This window comes from Glandiceps talaboti, chromosome 10 (genome assembly GCF_964340395.1).
Source record: "Glandiceps talaboti chromosome 10, keGlaTala1.1, whole genome shotgun sequence".
In the NCBI taxonomy this organism is placed as follows: Eukaryota; Metazoa; Hemichordata; class Enteropneusta; family Spengelidae; genus Glandiceps; species Glandiceps talaboti.
In genome coordinates, this window is record NC_135558.1 from 19,653,619 (window position 1) to 19,667,883 (window position 14,265).

Here is a 14,265-nt window from a genome sequence, read left to right on the forward strand (position 1 = left end):
ACCACTTACCAGTTTGAAGGTGTACTGCAGTGTACTACATGCATTCCATATAATAGAGTTGCATATGATATACCATATACTGTACACAGAAGGGATTCTGCATATGCTATGGAATGTATGTTACCTAACCATCCCTGGCACTTACAAGTTGGAGGTATTTCATTCATCATGGCTGCCACATTGTCTTTTGTCTATAGATAACATATGTTGACGTTCCATTGTTCATTGTTGTCATGGAGGTATCTCCCCTTATACCTCCATGGTTATTTCAAAGACAAAATAAACTAAAATATAACCACACTCATGTGATGTTCACCCTTACATTTTATCTTGGAACCAGAAAGTCTATTATTGGAATTTAATTTGAGCTCTGTATATTATGGATATCCTCATTTCTGTTCTTTTCTCACAGGAATCTGTTCGTGTTTTAAATACCTTACAAACCAATGCTGCTGTCCTTGAAAAGATCCGCAAAGAAAGAGGACGCCTCAATGAAAAAAGTTTACCAGAGTTCGTAGAGTACCTTGAGAGAGCTGGAATAACTGTGAGTTTTATTTCCCCATTATTTTCTCTTATATTATAATAGATGACAGTAAAACTCTACTGGTCCAAATAGATTCAGGAGTACTGTGCTGAGATTATTGCCGCTGAACAGCACCATAGTGCCCTTGTGTTGAAACTGGAAGATACCCAAGTAGCTGAGGAAATCTGTGTTGTTCCATAGCTAAGTTTCCTCTTTTTCAAAACCGCAGTCCTCGTACCAATAATACATGTATGCACAAAGGTCAGAAAAATTGTGAGGACTGGGCTCAATACTCGACAACTAATGTGAATGAACGGGTGTATCCATTAAGAAGTACATGTACTGCATGGTGTACATTTGTAGAACCTGTTCAGACTAGTTTAATCTTTAATTTAAAAAAAAAATACTCCGTACGAAAGGGCAACTTGAGATTAGGATTGACATTTTGGTGTGAATAACAGTTGTGTGCCACGTGTGGCAAAACTTGTGTGGTCCAGAGCAAAAGAATGATTCTATATTGATTCACTGGCCTTTAACTTGTTTTGTAGCATTTGCATACACACACAAAAGAGACTTCTCCAGTGAAAGAACTTGACATGGGCAAAGATTCATTTTTGTGATGTTATAACATTGAGAGACATCTTTGTGTGTTGGATGTACAAATATTGTATGCACGTCTGGCTGGATTCTTACATGACTTTACATTTTTGAGTAAATTGTCTGCTGTAGATATACATGTGGTTGTTTTAAACTTTGTTTGCAACTGTTTTCACTCCTAAATTTCAATCCAAATCCGAAGTGGGCCTTTAGTAGATAATAGTTTTAACAAAATGTGCAGCCTAATTCTTCTATATACACAAGGCTATACCCAGGCCTACAGCTTTATAAAACATGTGAGGTAGGGCCTAAAAAAAATTGTGTGTGGCTATACCCTTTAGTTTTACATATCATGTGAGGTAAGCTTACACACACAAAGCTATTACCTCGACATTTTACCTCATAGTTACTCAACACGACAGGCAACAAGTGACAATTTTTATACTCCAAAATTTAATCTTTCTTTGAACCATCATAGCTTCAAGTACGCTGCAACCAAACACTGGAACTCAATACCAGACTTTATCAAGAATCTCAATAAACGCCATGAATTTAAGTATCACTTGAAGAACTGGCTACTTACCAGCTAAACTTCTCTTTTCAGTGCTATTCCACTGTTATGTTATGTAGATATCATTTACTGTTAATTAATCTACCCATCGGCATATACAGCTGTTATACTTCTTATACCGTTCGACCATCTTTCACAGACGTTCACCTTTAAAAGTATTTTTCGCATTGTGTCTGAGGGTCACATTCAGACTAGTTCGAATGAACTATTTGTGATCCCCGCCAGAAATGTTCACCTTACATGTGTGTGTGTGTGTGTGTGTGTGTGTGTGTGTGTGTGTGTGTTTTCTAATCTGAATAATTTATAACATTAAGCTCTGTAAATTTATTTGTAATGTCGAGCTCTTTGTACGAGATATTGTGTCTTTTTTTTCTGGCGAAAATAAACATTATTATTATTATTATTATTATACCCTAGTTAATAGCAAATAATAATGATAATAATAATAATAACTTTATTGCAACCTTATCTATGTTACCAGATATCAGTACAATGCAATACAATTAAGTATAAAGAAGAATACTTGTATAGACCAAAACAAAAAAAGAAGTACTTTCAGGATGTGAAAATCAACACAGCAAATTGGTTATATACATGTAGATAGTGATGAGCCTCTGAGGCCAGATGTAATCAGAGGGCCTTAAAGGTAGTAAGTGTACATAACAAGGCAGCTGGTATATTTTTGTTCAAATGATATTCTCGAATTTTGAATCCATGTTGAATAAATTTTCTTATTTCAACTAATGTATGTTTGTCTTTAACTTTAAGAATCTTTAGGAGATTCTCATTATCTGTGCTTGTATTAGAACATATAATTTGTTAAAGAGTTCTTTCCTTTCATTTTGATATCCTGTACAGCGAAATAGAAAATGCTCCTCGTTTTCTATTTCACCTTGTTTACATAGAGGACATGTCCTGCTTGATAAGGTGGTGTTTGTGTATCTTCTAGTTTCTATATATGTGCACTAATTCTAAGTTTTGTCATTGCTGATCTGTACTGTGGGTTTTTAATGTCTTCTAAATAGTTTTCGAAGTTTACATCTGTTTTATGCGAACCATGCAATTTGATTTATTTTAATGACTCTGTTATATCCAAGGTGTATACATGTATGTGTTTGGGAACTGGTAACCTTTATGCTTGACCCAACCCATTATTTACACCAAGTTAGCAGTAAAAGTAGACTGACCTAAGAATCTGATGTAATGTTCTTCTGCCAACATAATCCAAGAAATTTGTTGTACATTTTACATACTCAAAGTTTTGAATTTTTAAGAGCTAAGATTATACATGTACAGTATGTCAAAATTAGTACATCTTCTGTGATATTTATCCCATTTTTTTTCTTTGTCTTTCGTGTAGTTGGACGATATTGACGGCTTGTCTGTGATACACGTCAGTGGTACTAAAGGCAAAGGTTCTGTTTGTGCTTTCTGTGAAAGCATACTTCGAGCAAATGGATTTAAAACTGGATTTTACAGGTAAAGTTTTATTTAGTCTCTCAGTACTGTTCATTGATTATAACATATGGTACTAACACGTTATCAACATCAACCTTCCTTTCAAAGTTGGCCTTTGTTCACACACACACTTTCTCAGCTGTGGTGAGAAGTTCAGTTGTAGGCCATTTCAGACTGCAAACAGGAAATAGAGAGTACAGCACCCTCGCTCAAATTGGGGGTATCATCACCTCATACGAGTGATAGTACCGTTTGTTAAGAGCTTTGTCCATTGATATTCTATAGCAGTGTAAATCCAGGTCAGAGATGTTTTTCGTATTCTTCAGACATCAAGGAAAGCATCAGTGCTCTATGATTAACTGAGTAACCTATACCATGGATGATGTATATACCCAAGGTATACACAGACAGGAAGTACATTTGTAGAGTGCCACTATGGCAAACTTTGGAAAGGCCAATTACCATGTTTTTTTGTGTGACTTCCATCTAAACTTATGCAAACACACTTTAAGGATATTGATAGCCTTCCCTACCCAGGAACTACAAAACACTTTGGATGCAGTGAAAGTCATTGTACTGGAAAGGACTGCCGATTCTGAATCACACTTATTTTATGCACAACTACGCAATACTAGTTAACCAGTTATTAAGTTAGGGAAAGAACTGTGCAGTATTACATCTAGTTTATATGTGTTACCGCTAACTACCAGTTCAACTACAAAGTGTTGTAAAATGTTAAGAAAAGTCTAGCATGCATGTATGAAGACAAAATGCCTGTAATGATAACTGCCAATATCATTTGCCTCCTTTGTAGTTCTCCCCATTTAGTTGAAGTCCGAGAGAGAATACGCATCAATGGAATTCCACTCACTAAAGAAGATTTCAGCCATTATTTCTTCAAAGTTTACAACCAGCTTGATGCTACCAAACCTCTTCACAATGATACCATGCCTGCTTATTTCAGGTTTCTCACCATTATGGCCTTCCATGTTTTTATCCAAGAAAAGGTATGACATTTTTTCACATACGTACATCTCACAATTCTCGGTTCTTTATGGGTTTGATATCTGTTAAACTATATTTTAATTGTTTGCCAGAGGTTGAAAAGAAAACAACATTTTACATATCCAGTGAGGAAAATGAATTAGTTATTTAAGTAAACACATTGGAATTGAAAAAATAAATAAAAAAGAACTTCTGACTGGACCACAAAATAGTTTGTTCAAATTAGTGCGGTTTGTGGCCCAAGAAAAACATAATACAGTAATTTATACACATAACATAAACAAAACAGAATTATATTAGACTTGTGTCCAGAGTTTTTCTTTAAAAAGATTTTTTTTTTCAGGTTGATGTTGCTATAATTGAGGTAGGCATTGGTGGTGCGTATGATTCTACCAATGTGGTACGATGTCCTGCTGTGACAGGTATTGCTTCGCTAGGAATGGATCACACTTCAATCCTGGGGAATTCACTGGACAAAATTGCCTGGCATAAAGCAGGTATATGCAAGGTAAGGTGTTTGTACCAGGGTCGCGTTATTTGTGCATATTTGATGCCATATTTGACACTTGGTATGCATTTGTTTGGATGTATACGTCACTGGGTATGTGTCATGAACAGGGGACACATGGGGCTTACTGTTGGCAAATGTATGGTTACAATTATCGTTGCTTCGAAGTTGTAGAAGAAGACAGCTAGGATTTAGTCAGTTGTCCTTGTAACTAATATTCTAAATCTCTTCGTGCAGTGTGACCCATGAAATTTGAATATGACCCATTGTATGCAAAAAAATTTAACAGTTTCATGTGCCCCATGACCATTTCCTGACGTGGAGAGCACGTCTTGGGTAGTTTAGAAACTACCTGATATTATCATTACGTTTTCTTAAGATTGGTTACTTATTAACTTACGAGAGGTCATGGTTAGAAAGGGTTTTCATCGATCGATAGCTTGGTCATATTACGCCGAAGCATCTTCCCTCCATGGGCAAAGCGATGATCAAATGAACCACATCAGGAGACAGTCAATGCTGAAGACTTCACTTAGATAAATCCATACTGCTACGTCACCATTTCATTCTCACTAAAACTGGAACTTCTTTTTCTTGAGCTTTATTACTAGATCGAAGCCATGGCATTATGTGAATTTACCATTCACTACATGCTCTTTGTCTGAGGTGAACATGGTTCACGTTATGTTTAGGCATTGTTCAAGAATAAACGAATATCTTGGTGTATAGCGAGTTACCAGTTCTCCTCAGCGACACAAAATTTGTATCAAACGCCTTTACAACTGTATCTCATTCTCGATGCACGTATTTGGAGAGTGATTACCATAGCAAATTGAAAGTCTAGAAAGATGAAATTAAACCACTATATAGAGTATTGTTGCATATAAATTATTCTTGTGACTTTGGAAGTGTGAACTATGTACGTTTATACAATGTGCAGGGAAAATGGCGTGTGTTCATGTACATGTAAATACTTGCAACATATTTAGTGTACATCTGAAATATGTGTGGTGTGCATGCAAATTTGGAAAAGATGCACCATAATGGGATTTTGATGCTAACTTTGGCAGGAACGTGTCCCAGGGACGCATTAGAAAAAGAATGACCACAACCTCTGTGTACATGTAGTACGATACATCTTGAATAATCAAGGGATTTTTACTGCATTATCCTTGGTAATTATCACTTGGAAAATTTGATTTCAGAGGTGGATATGTCAGTGTGTCAATAATTCTGTGTTATCATCTACCAGCACTATAAAATCTTATCTTTCCACAATTTATTATTATTATAGTATACATATTAGTACAGGGATTTTAGTAAAATGATAGAAAAATATCAGTCACTATGTTTTCTATAATTTATTATAATTTATTGTATATATGTATAAAATTATTTATAAGGACCGCTTGGTGAAATGATAGCAAAGAGCAAAGATGTAATTATGTACAGGAGAAACTGATGTGTTAAAATGTATAAACAATTGGCTTAAAGTTAAACGCAGTCAATTTGAGTATCTTAATTTTTTTACCGGAAACGTGCGTAGAGGCAAGTAAAAACCTTGTACACTTGCCTCGTTCCTTATCCATCACTTAAAGAAGGCCATGTCAGATTAGGAGTAAACATTGGTAATGAAAAACAGTAACTGTTATTTAGAAGAGCTATAGAAAAAATTGGTCAAGGACAGATCAATGGTCCTATCTAATTCTTATAAAATAAAATTAAAGCGAAAATGTCGGATCCAAACATTAGGCTACAAATTTGCACATTCTCCAAAAACTACAAAGAATGTAGGAGTAACCACAATTTTGTTATGTTTTATATATATTACTTAGCCTGGTAGACCAGCATTTACAGTTCCACAACCAGAAGAAGCCATGGCTGCAGTGGTTAAACGGGCTAAAGAATTACAGGTAAAGTTGCATGATGTCATAATGGGTAGAAAATGTCCATGTAGAAATGGTCGCACAAACATGTCAAGCATGATGTCACATTTTAAAGGCAATAAGACTTTCAAGTTTCAATAATGAATTATTGTCTCCTAAGAAGTCTGATCCAGTGAGGCCTATACCCTCATAGGTTCAGGTGTTAATGCAGGGGGGAAACTGTAGTGCCTGGGAAAAAACCTATATTGCTTGGAAGAGTCATACCAAGTTTTGTGCACACTTCAATAAGATTTTTAAACCAAACTAAATTATTGTATTTTAGAGATATCTGCTCTGCATTGCTTTGTTATTATCATTTTATCTGACCTACAGAGGTCAAAGATCATATTTCATTTTAAAGACATAAACAGTGTGTACATTTTATTTTGTATTTATTGTATCTTTATTTTGATATGTGTTTAATGTATGGATCCACATCACCGTAATTTCTCTACTGAGATAATAAAGTTTTCTTGTATCTTGTATACCAAATGACGCTAAGTTACAGTATAGCAAATTTCTAATCAATCCCTTGTAAAGGCTCAAACCCCATCCCGACTGGAGTAAGGCAATTGGTTTAACCACTCAGCCTCTGGCAGGCCTTGTATGAGGTATGACAACTTTGATCTCACTCCCACTTACAGGCACCAATACAAGTAACACCAATGTTAAATGACTATGACTGGCAAGGACGGCCTATGGAGCTTGGATTAGCAGGGGAACATCAAAAACTGAATGCCTCATTAGCAATACAACTCTGTCGTGCATGGATTGAAGAACACAAAGCAGGTAGGTAAAATGATTCCTCACTCCCCAATTTTGGCCAAAACTCCTTTGTGGAATGATTGAAAGATCTAAAGAAAAAAAAGGGCTTGACTAAATCACTGTGACAATGGTCGGGTGGGGTGGGGGTGGGGGAATTTTTAGTTGATATACATTTACTCTATGGTGGTTCATAAGAATAACAACCATTTGACTTCAGGTCAACATCATGACTTCCACTCCAGACACAACACATGCATTACTATAAATATTAGGTATGTGCAAGAATAAATTGACCTACCAGTAAGGCGTGTTTTATTTATGTCCTCTAATTAGGTTATTGTAGATACCAAAACTTATCATTTTTATTCTAAAGATGCACCTGTCCTTTGATTTCAGCTCTGACGGAGGGACCACCTGAATCTAAGAAGCAGAAAAGATTGAATGGTTATATGGACCCATCAGATCCTAGTGTACAGCCTGCTCCAGCATTTAGGTTGATTGACACTTTTATTTATGGTAAGACTTAATTGCATATGCCATTAGTTTAAGTAGTTTCAACAGCTGTCATGAATTCTGACTACATTTTGTATCAATTTACAATTTTTCAGAAGGTTTCCGACTCATAAAAAACTGACAATGAATGTGTTCCTTGTGGCATAGAGTAACGGAACCATTTGGGAACAACACATTCAGATGGCACACACATAAAAACAAACAAAATCAAATTCTTTATGTTAGAATGTGACATGGCTACACATATGTAATGATGTATACAAGCTACAAGTAGATATTTTGTAAGATTTTACAACTTCAAGGCCTTTTGTACCTTATTTTGATGAACTGCTTGTGTTTTAGGTTTAAGAAGTTGTTACTGGGCAGGAAGGAATCAAACTATAACACGGGGTAGAGTGAGTTACTTTTTGGATGGCGCACATACACCACGCAGTATACAGGCCTGTGTCAAATGGTTCAAAGAAGTTGCTGATGAGGAAGCAAAATCACTCAAGTGAGTTTTAACAAAGTATGAACACTCAAAGCAAGAGTCACTTATCCTAAAAAGTATGAAAGAATAATTATCAAAGTGAATATGATAAATTATATTTATATGAAACCATACATTTCTTGGGACTTCCAGTGTTTGCAGTTTGCAATGTTAATTACAGGGATTACATGTATATCTACAAAACAAAGTTACTAGTATCACCTACTTGTATAATTTACCAAATTGATCTTTTGAATTTGAATTTGCATTTATTAGATCAAAAAAAGCACATATTATAATACAAGGTATAAAAAATCACAGAGAATAACACCTAAAAATATTTGTGAAAAACCTTATTTCTAATGTGGTCCATGTAGGGATATTCAAAACGCCATGGCAACAATGATACAGGACAATGTATTGCATTAGACATGACAGAAAACAAACTAGTAGAGTGATGAAATACACATTGACTACACACCAATAGTGTCTATGTGAGTAAACTGAATGCTTGATTTCCACTATAGTAAGTTGGAGAGACAAGGAAAGCAAAGGACTCGTACACAACACGTATCAAAGCATGTCTCCCTAACTTCTGTAAATGTGTTCTTTCTTCACAGAGGACCAATTGCCAGGGTGTTAGTTTTTAATGCCACAGGTGACAGAGATGAGAGGACATTGTTGGCAGATTTAGTCAACTGTAAGTTTGATGGAGCTGCTTTCTGTCCAAATATTGCAAGTGTGTACAATGGAAAGACATCAGCAGGTAAGTTTTATTCACTTAACATCTGGACATGATGGCATACAACAGTGAAATATAAACTATCGGCTAACACACAACAGTGGACACAAATTACAACTATTATAATTTGTGATATGTTGGTAAAGCTGTCAATGGATGTTAACAATTATGCCCACAGTAGGATGATGTTTTTCATTGCGAGTTTTTCCCCAAGTTTTAGTGCATTCAACTGTATAGTGTTCACATGTACACTAGTATCTTGATTACAGGGTGATTATATCCACCTATTAAGGCTTATCCCACTTGTGTAACACTTTGTCAATGAGAGAGAGTGGAACTTGCTTTATGCAAATATCAAGACTGTTAAACTTGACCGTGGCCATTTAAAGGAGAAAAAAGGCGAGGCAGATTTTATCCTCGGGAGCTATAAACTTGACAAAGTAAAAAGTTGAAAAGCAAATATGACAGAGAACAATCAAGTATAGTGTTGAATGGTTATTTGTGATTCTCATCATTAAGTTTTATTTTTCCTCTACAGATCAAACTAACTTTATGACGACAATTGAGAAACAGCTAGCTAGATGTGAGAAACACAGGAGATGCTGGCAAACCATGGAAAGAGAAGCCGGAGCAATTTCACAGCCTCCGTCGCCAAAAGCCTCAACCTCTAGGACAGAATTTTTAACTGATTCTGTCAAAGCAATCGAGGCCCTTACTCAGGGAGGTGGAGATACAGATGCAAGTCGTCTTTTAAAAGCTCATGGTCTGAACATGCCGAATGCAAATGTACCAAAAATGGATGGACTGCCTTATCATAATTATGGTTCACCAAATGGAAATATACTGAATAAGGCCGCACAGAATGGTGATGGTGATGCAGTAAAGCTAATGAAAACAAAATCTGTGACTTTCCAGTGTATTACAGATGCACTGCAATGGGCAGCATGTGCCAAAGACCCTCGGTTGAGCTCACCGAGTCGTGAGAACCCATCTCCCCCTGACATTGTGCTAGATGCACAACACATTCAGGTGTTAGTTACTGGGAGTTTACATTTAGTAGGGGGTGTGATCAAAGTGCTGAACCCAGACTTGGCAACTAAAGATGACTGCAATGACATCCATATATGTTAGTTGTATAATGGCTAAAATGTAATAAGACAATGAAATGTGGCTAGTTCATTCAAAGTACATGTTACAAGTTCGTTTGCCAATATTTTAAATTTAAATTCTTTTATTTGAAATCAAAATGTATACACTTATATAAACTCTTAACCAGGTGGACAGATTATAATATCCAAATTTGCATATTGACAAACAAGGTGCATATATTAAAATATTTAAATGACCCAACACATTTGAATGAATGTAATGGTAAATCTGCACTGCCATTGGTGTACAGAATATCTGGATTTTGATATACCAATATAAATTATTACAATGACTCTATGGAATGCACTTGTGTCATTTTTTTTAATCACAAAAATGAACACTTTAAATGAATTATATAAATTTACAGTTTTGCTGGCGTGATATAAATTTTTTTAAACCTCATTAACTGTTTATGTTATAGAAATTGTATGCAGTCGATGACAGTTCTCAACCATAAGACATCTGGGTATTTGAATTTGTTGAAAACATGTTTTTCCCCAAATACAAGTTTACAAATCGATTTTACCCTTGATCAGTCTTACTAAATGTGAGGGTAATGTTTTGTGAAGATTGCTGCAAAACATTATTGCAAAATGTACCTAATTATCTGATTGCATTTACTTTCACCACAACAAGGTTTGTTTTCCCTACAGTCACATTGGACCCATACAAACATATGGGGAAATCCTGAAGGTTGACTGTTGACAATATTTTTGAAGATTTTTTTGAGAATAGGATATTATTCCCATCATTGGGGTATTTATGTGCCAGTTACGTTTTTTGACACGATATGTATCCCATGTTCATATTTCTGAAATTTCTAGGCCACGGTCTTAAATTTTTTTAAATTATAAGGCCAATCACTGATAGTTTGCTTTACCATGTGGCGCAAGTTGTGGTCATATTTTTAATTTTTAATAGTTGCCTGGTAACCATCAACAAGAGTGAAGTGAAAACCTTTAATAATTAAAATCGAATTTATATCTAGTCTCTCTTTAAATGTTTTTAGTTGGGAACACTGAAATATTTTGAAAACCAAGATCATTAATTACATCAGCAAGTCAGCAAACATATATACAACTGAGGGAGAATGTATTGTTCATGGTTCCTAGAATCAATAGGACAGTAAAATGTATTTATTCTGCCAGTTTTTGAGAGCTATTATTAACACTGAATAATGAAATCATTGTGTAATCAAGGTCTGTAGTAGATGGCTTGAAATGTTGAGTGATTTGTTTCTAATTTATCATTCTAAAGTAACTATAATTGAAATGGAGGACAATTTCATACTTATGAACTGTTTATGAACATATCAATCCCTCAGTTTGGAGAGCGTGGTCAAGGTCCATAGTAGATAGATCAAACGTCGCATTTGTTTCTGATTTACCATTCCAAGTTAACTATACTGTACTGTCCTATCAATTCTTAGAATCATGAACAATGTATTCTCTATTACTTGAATAGTGTGTGGAGTTAAGTGTTGTCTCAAGGTGTGAATATGTGCATTGTGTGCCATTTTTTCTTTCTGCCAGGATACATTACGCAAGTCTTAATGTTGGTTTTATTTGTTACAAGACATGTACCAGTGATTAATCAGTTTGTGAGCAGTGCAGGATGTACACATTGACATAAAACTTAGTTATATTTCTGTGAAATTTGTTGTTTCAGGTAAACATCACGTTGCCCGTCCCGTTTCAAGTTACTAAAAACAAGCTCTGCTGTTTACAAGTATGCAGAAAAGAGTAAGCTGTACAGCTACACTTTAAATATAACCAGATCGACTAAATCAGTTTCTTGTGGCATTTTGTGTAAAGGAAATGAACTAAAGTGCACAATGCAGACATCTAACACAGATGATCATAACATTGATGCCACATGTCCGCGTCAAGTTGCAGATCATTCATGGTTTATTACATAATAGACAAAATGTTGCAAGAAATTTTGATCTTGTTATCTCAGTCTAGAAAATGTAGTTTCTTTTTAGTTTGTTTGTGGTTGTATCAAACAGAATCAGTGAATGATAACTTGAAACGGGCAGTAATACAGAACTTTGTGAAGTGTAGGTGACGTTGTAGGTACATTTTATACTCATACATATGCTCGCCTTGTTTTCTGCTGTGCCTCTGTGATGACAGTCGCTTTACTCATAAGTGTGGCCACAGAAATTACAACTAGTCGTAAGTAATACCCAGCGTGTGTTGAACACTGGCACTCCACCATCATGGGTTCTACTTTTTTGTCATGAAATCCTTCTCATATTAACTTATAAGAGTGTATCTACCATTATGAAAACATATCAAAGAAGAGGAAAATACATACATTTATTGAGTGTACTTTTCAGTTGAAATGTAAAAAAGCTTCCTTATGAGTTATAGTAGCCTTGCACAAAACATTGTCCAAGTACAAGTACAACCATTACAACTAACATTCCAGCAAATCTTAAAAGATGCATTCACCGTCCCTCAAGGGGTAGAACTTTGATGTATGGCAATGTCGTTTAATTTGAAAGACATCAATTTGCTACATTTAGTGAAGTTATTCACACTTCCTATAAAAATGCAATATTTTATGCAGTCTTAAATGTCATTTGGTGCAACTATTATTAATAGTGAAATGTTTAATATTTATTTCTGAAGTGATCTTGTGAGCTGTATTCTAAATTCATTGGCAAGGTAAAGTTTGTCACGCAGCTCTGAATGAACAGTAATGTTGTTTACCTCAGTGGAATATGCCATTCTCATTGCTGTCAAAAAGAAATTTATGAATGTACAGAACATACACACTCAGGTTAATAAATGATCTTCACCTTTAAACTTTGAACGCTGAGCCTATATGACATATCCAAAGATTACAAGTTTTGAAATGGCTGGGATACCTTGATTTATAGACTCTAACAGGGAGAATATGGAGAAAAAATATTTTATTAAAATAAAATTATGCACAATTTGAGGTTAAATTGTTGGCAGAACCAGGGTGTGACCTGTAACCCTCATGGCTCCTTACTCTCCGCACATCATGTCACGGTTGTATTTAGTTTTAATGGTGTCTAAAAAATCAGGGTTTCAAGTTTTAAAAAAGTATGTGTGCAAATTTAATGTAAAAAATGGCAATTTAGTTGTCATGAATCTTTTCCCTGGTTCCCTCAAGATTAGGTGCATTTTGTAATAAAGAAACACAAAACTAGATTTTGTAGCATTGCAAACTCTATGAAATGTATAATGTGGGTTAGATATTGGCTACTGCAATAAAATAAAACATTTTGTTATTAATTTTGCAAAAGACTAGTTTGTTTTTTTGTTTTCTTAGAAAAATTGACCCATTTTCTTGACAATTCTTTTTAGCAGGACTGAACTACATGTAAGGTTCAGTAGTGCTATAGGCATGCTAAAATGTGGTGTGTATGCATATATGTATGTGTATATGACTTAATAATAACATAATGCTGAATGAAGCGCTATGATATCTGGTGGGCATTACTTCCTCGTAGGGTGTCTGGTTGGTAAATTATTAAAATGACCAGATATAAACTGAATGCCTTCCATAAGGGTATAGTCTTGCAGTTTCATGATTTATGCAAGAAATTTAGCTCTATATCTGTGATTTTTCAAGTCCCGATGAAAGTTAGTTGTTAAAATGTTGTTCAAATGCCCGCCTCCTATTCTCAGCACAGGAAAGCTTGCCATCCTCGACTTCACTCGGCTGTCATGATCCCCTTCATACACGTAGTACCGTAGCCTGCGAGGGGGGGGGGGGGGGGGGGAGATGCCACCACCCCCCCCCCCCTGAGATTTTGGAAGAAAGAAAGAATAAAAGCTACTTTTTGAATACATAGCGATGCTATTAAAATCGTTATTTACGGGTCGATTCCTAGCATGCTCGATTTAAATGGATAGTTCACTAATAAAGTGATTGTACACTGCTGACTCCTGGCTAATATGTATCTTATAGTGTGGGGGCATATGGCAGATTTTTGGGTTTCGTGTGAAATTCATGTTAATTTTTGCCAACATATCTCATTGTGTTCCCCATCATCTGAGCAA

At 35.4% G+C, this 14,265-nt stretch overlaps 1 protein-coding gene across 2 annotated transcripts in view; it reads left to right on the plus strand.

Annotated features, from left to right (window-relative positions):
- Nucleotides 1–13,463, plus strand: part of LOC144441046 (folylpolyglutamate synthase, mitochondrial-like) — a 47,381-nt gene extending 33,918 nt beyond the window's left edge. For both annotated transcript variants that reach the window (XM_078130558.1, XM_078130557.1), the window contains exons 2-11: nucleotides 413–544; nucleotides 3,052–3,170; nucleotides 3,964–4,156; nucleotides 4,498–4,662; nucleotides 6,498–6,575; nucleotides 7,232–7,376; nucleotides 7,749–7,868; nucleotides 8,208–8,358; nucleotides 8,955–9,100; nucleotides 9,615–13,463. In XM_078130558.1, coding sequence (XP_077986684.1) covers nucleotides 413–544; nucleotides 3,052–3,170; nucleotides 3,964–4,156; nucleotides 4,498–4,662; nucleotides 6,498–6,575; nucleotides 7,232–7,376; nucleotides 7,749–7,868; nucleotides 8,208–8,358; nucleotides 8,955–9,100; nucleotides 9,615–10,207 — 1,842 coding nt within the window. In that variant the 3' untranslated portion in view covers nucleotides 10,208–13,463. The remainder of the gene's footprint in view (nucleotides 1–412; nucleotides 545–3,051; nucleotides 3,171–3,963; nucleotides 4,157–4,497; nucleotides 4,663–6,497; nucleotides 6,576–7,231; nucleotides 7,377–7,748; nucleotides 7,869–8,207; nucleotides 8,359–8,954; nucleotides 9,101–9,614) is intronic.
- The last annotated feature ends 802 nt before the right edge of the window (nucleotides 13,464–14,265 follow it).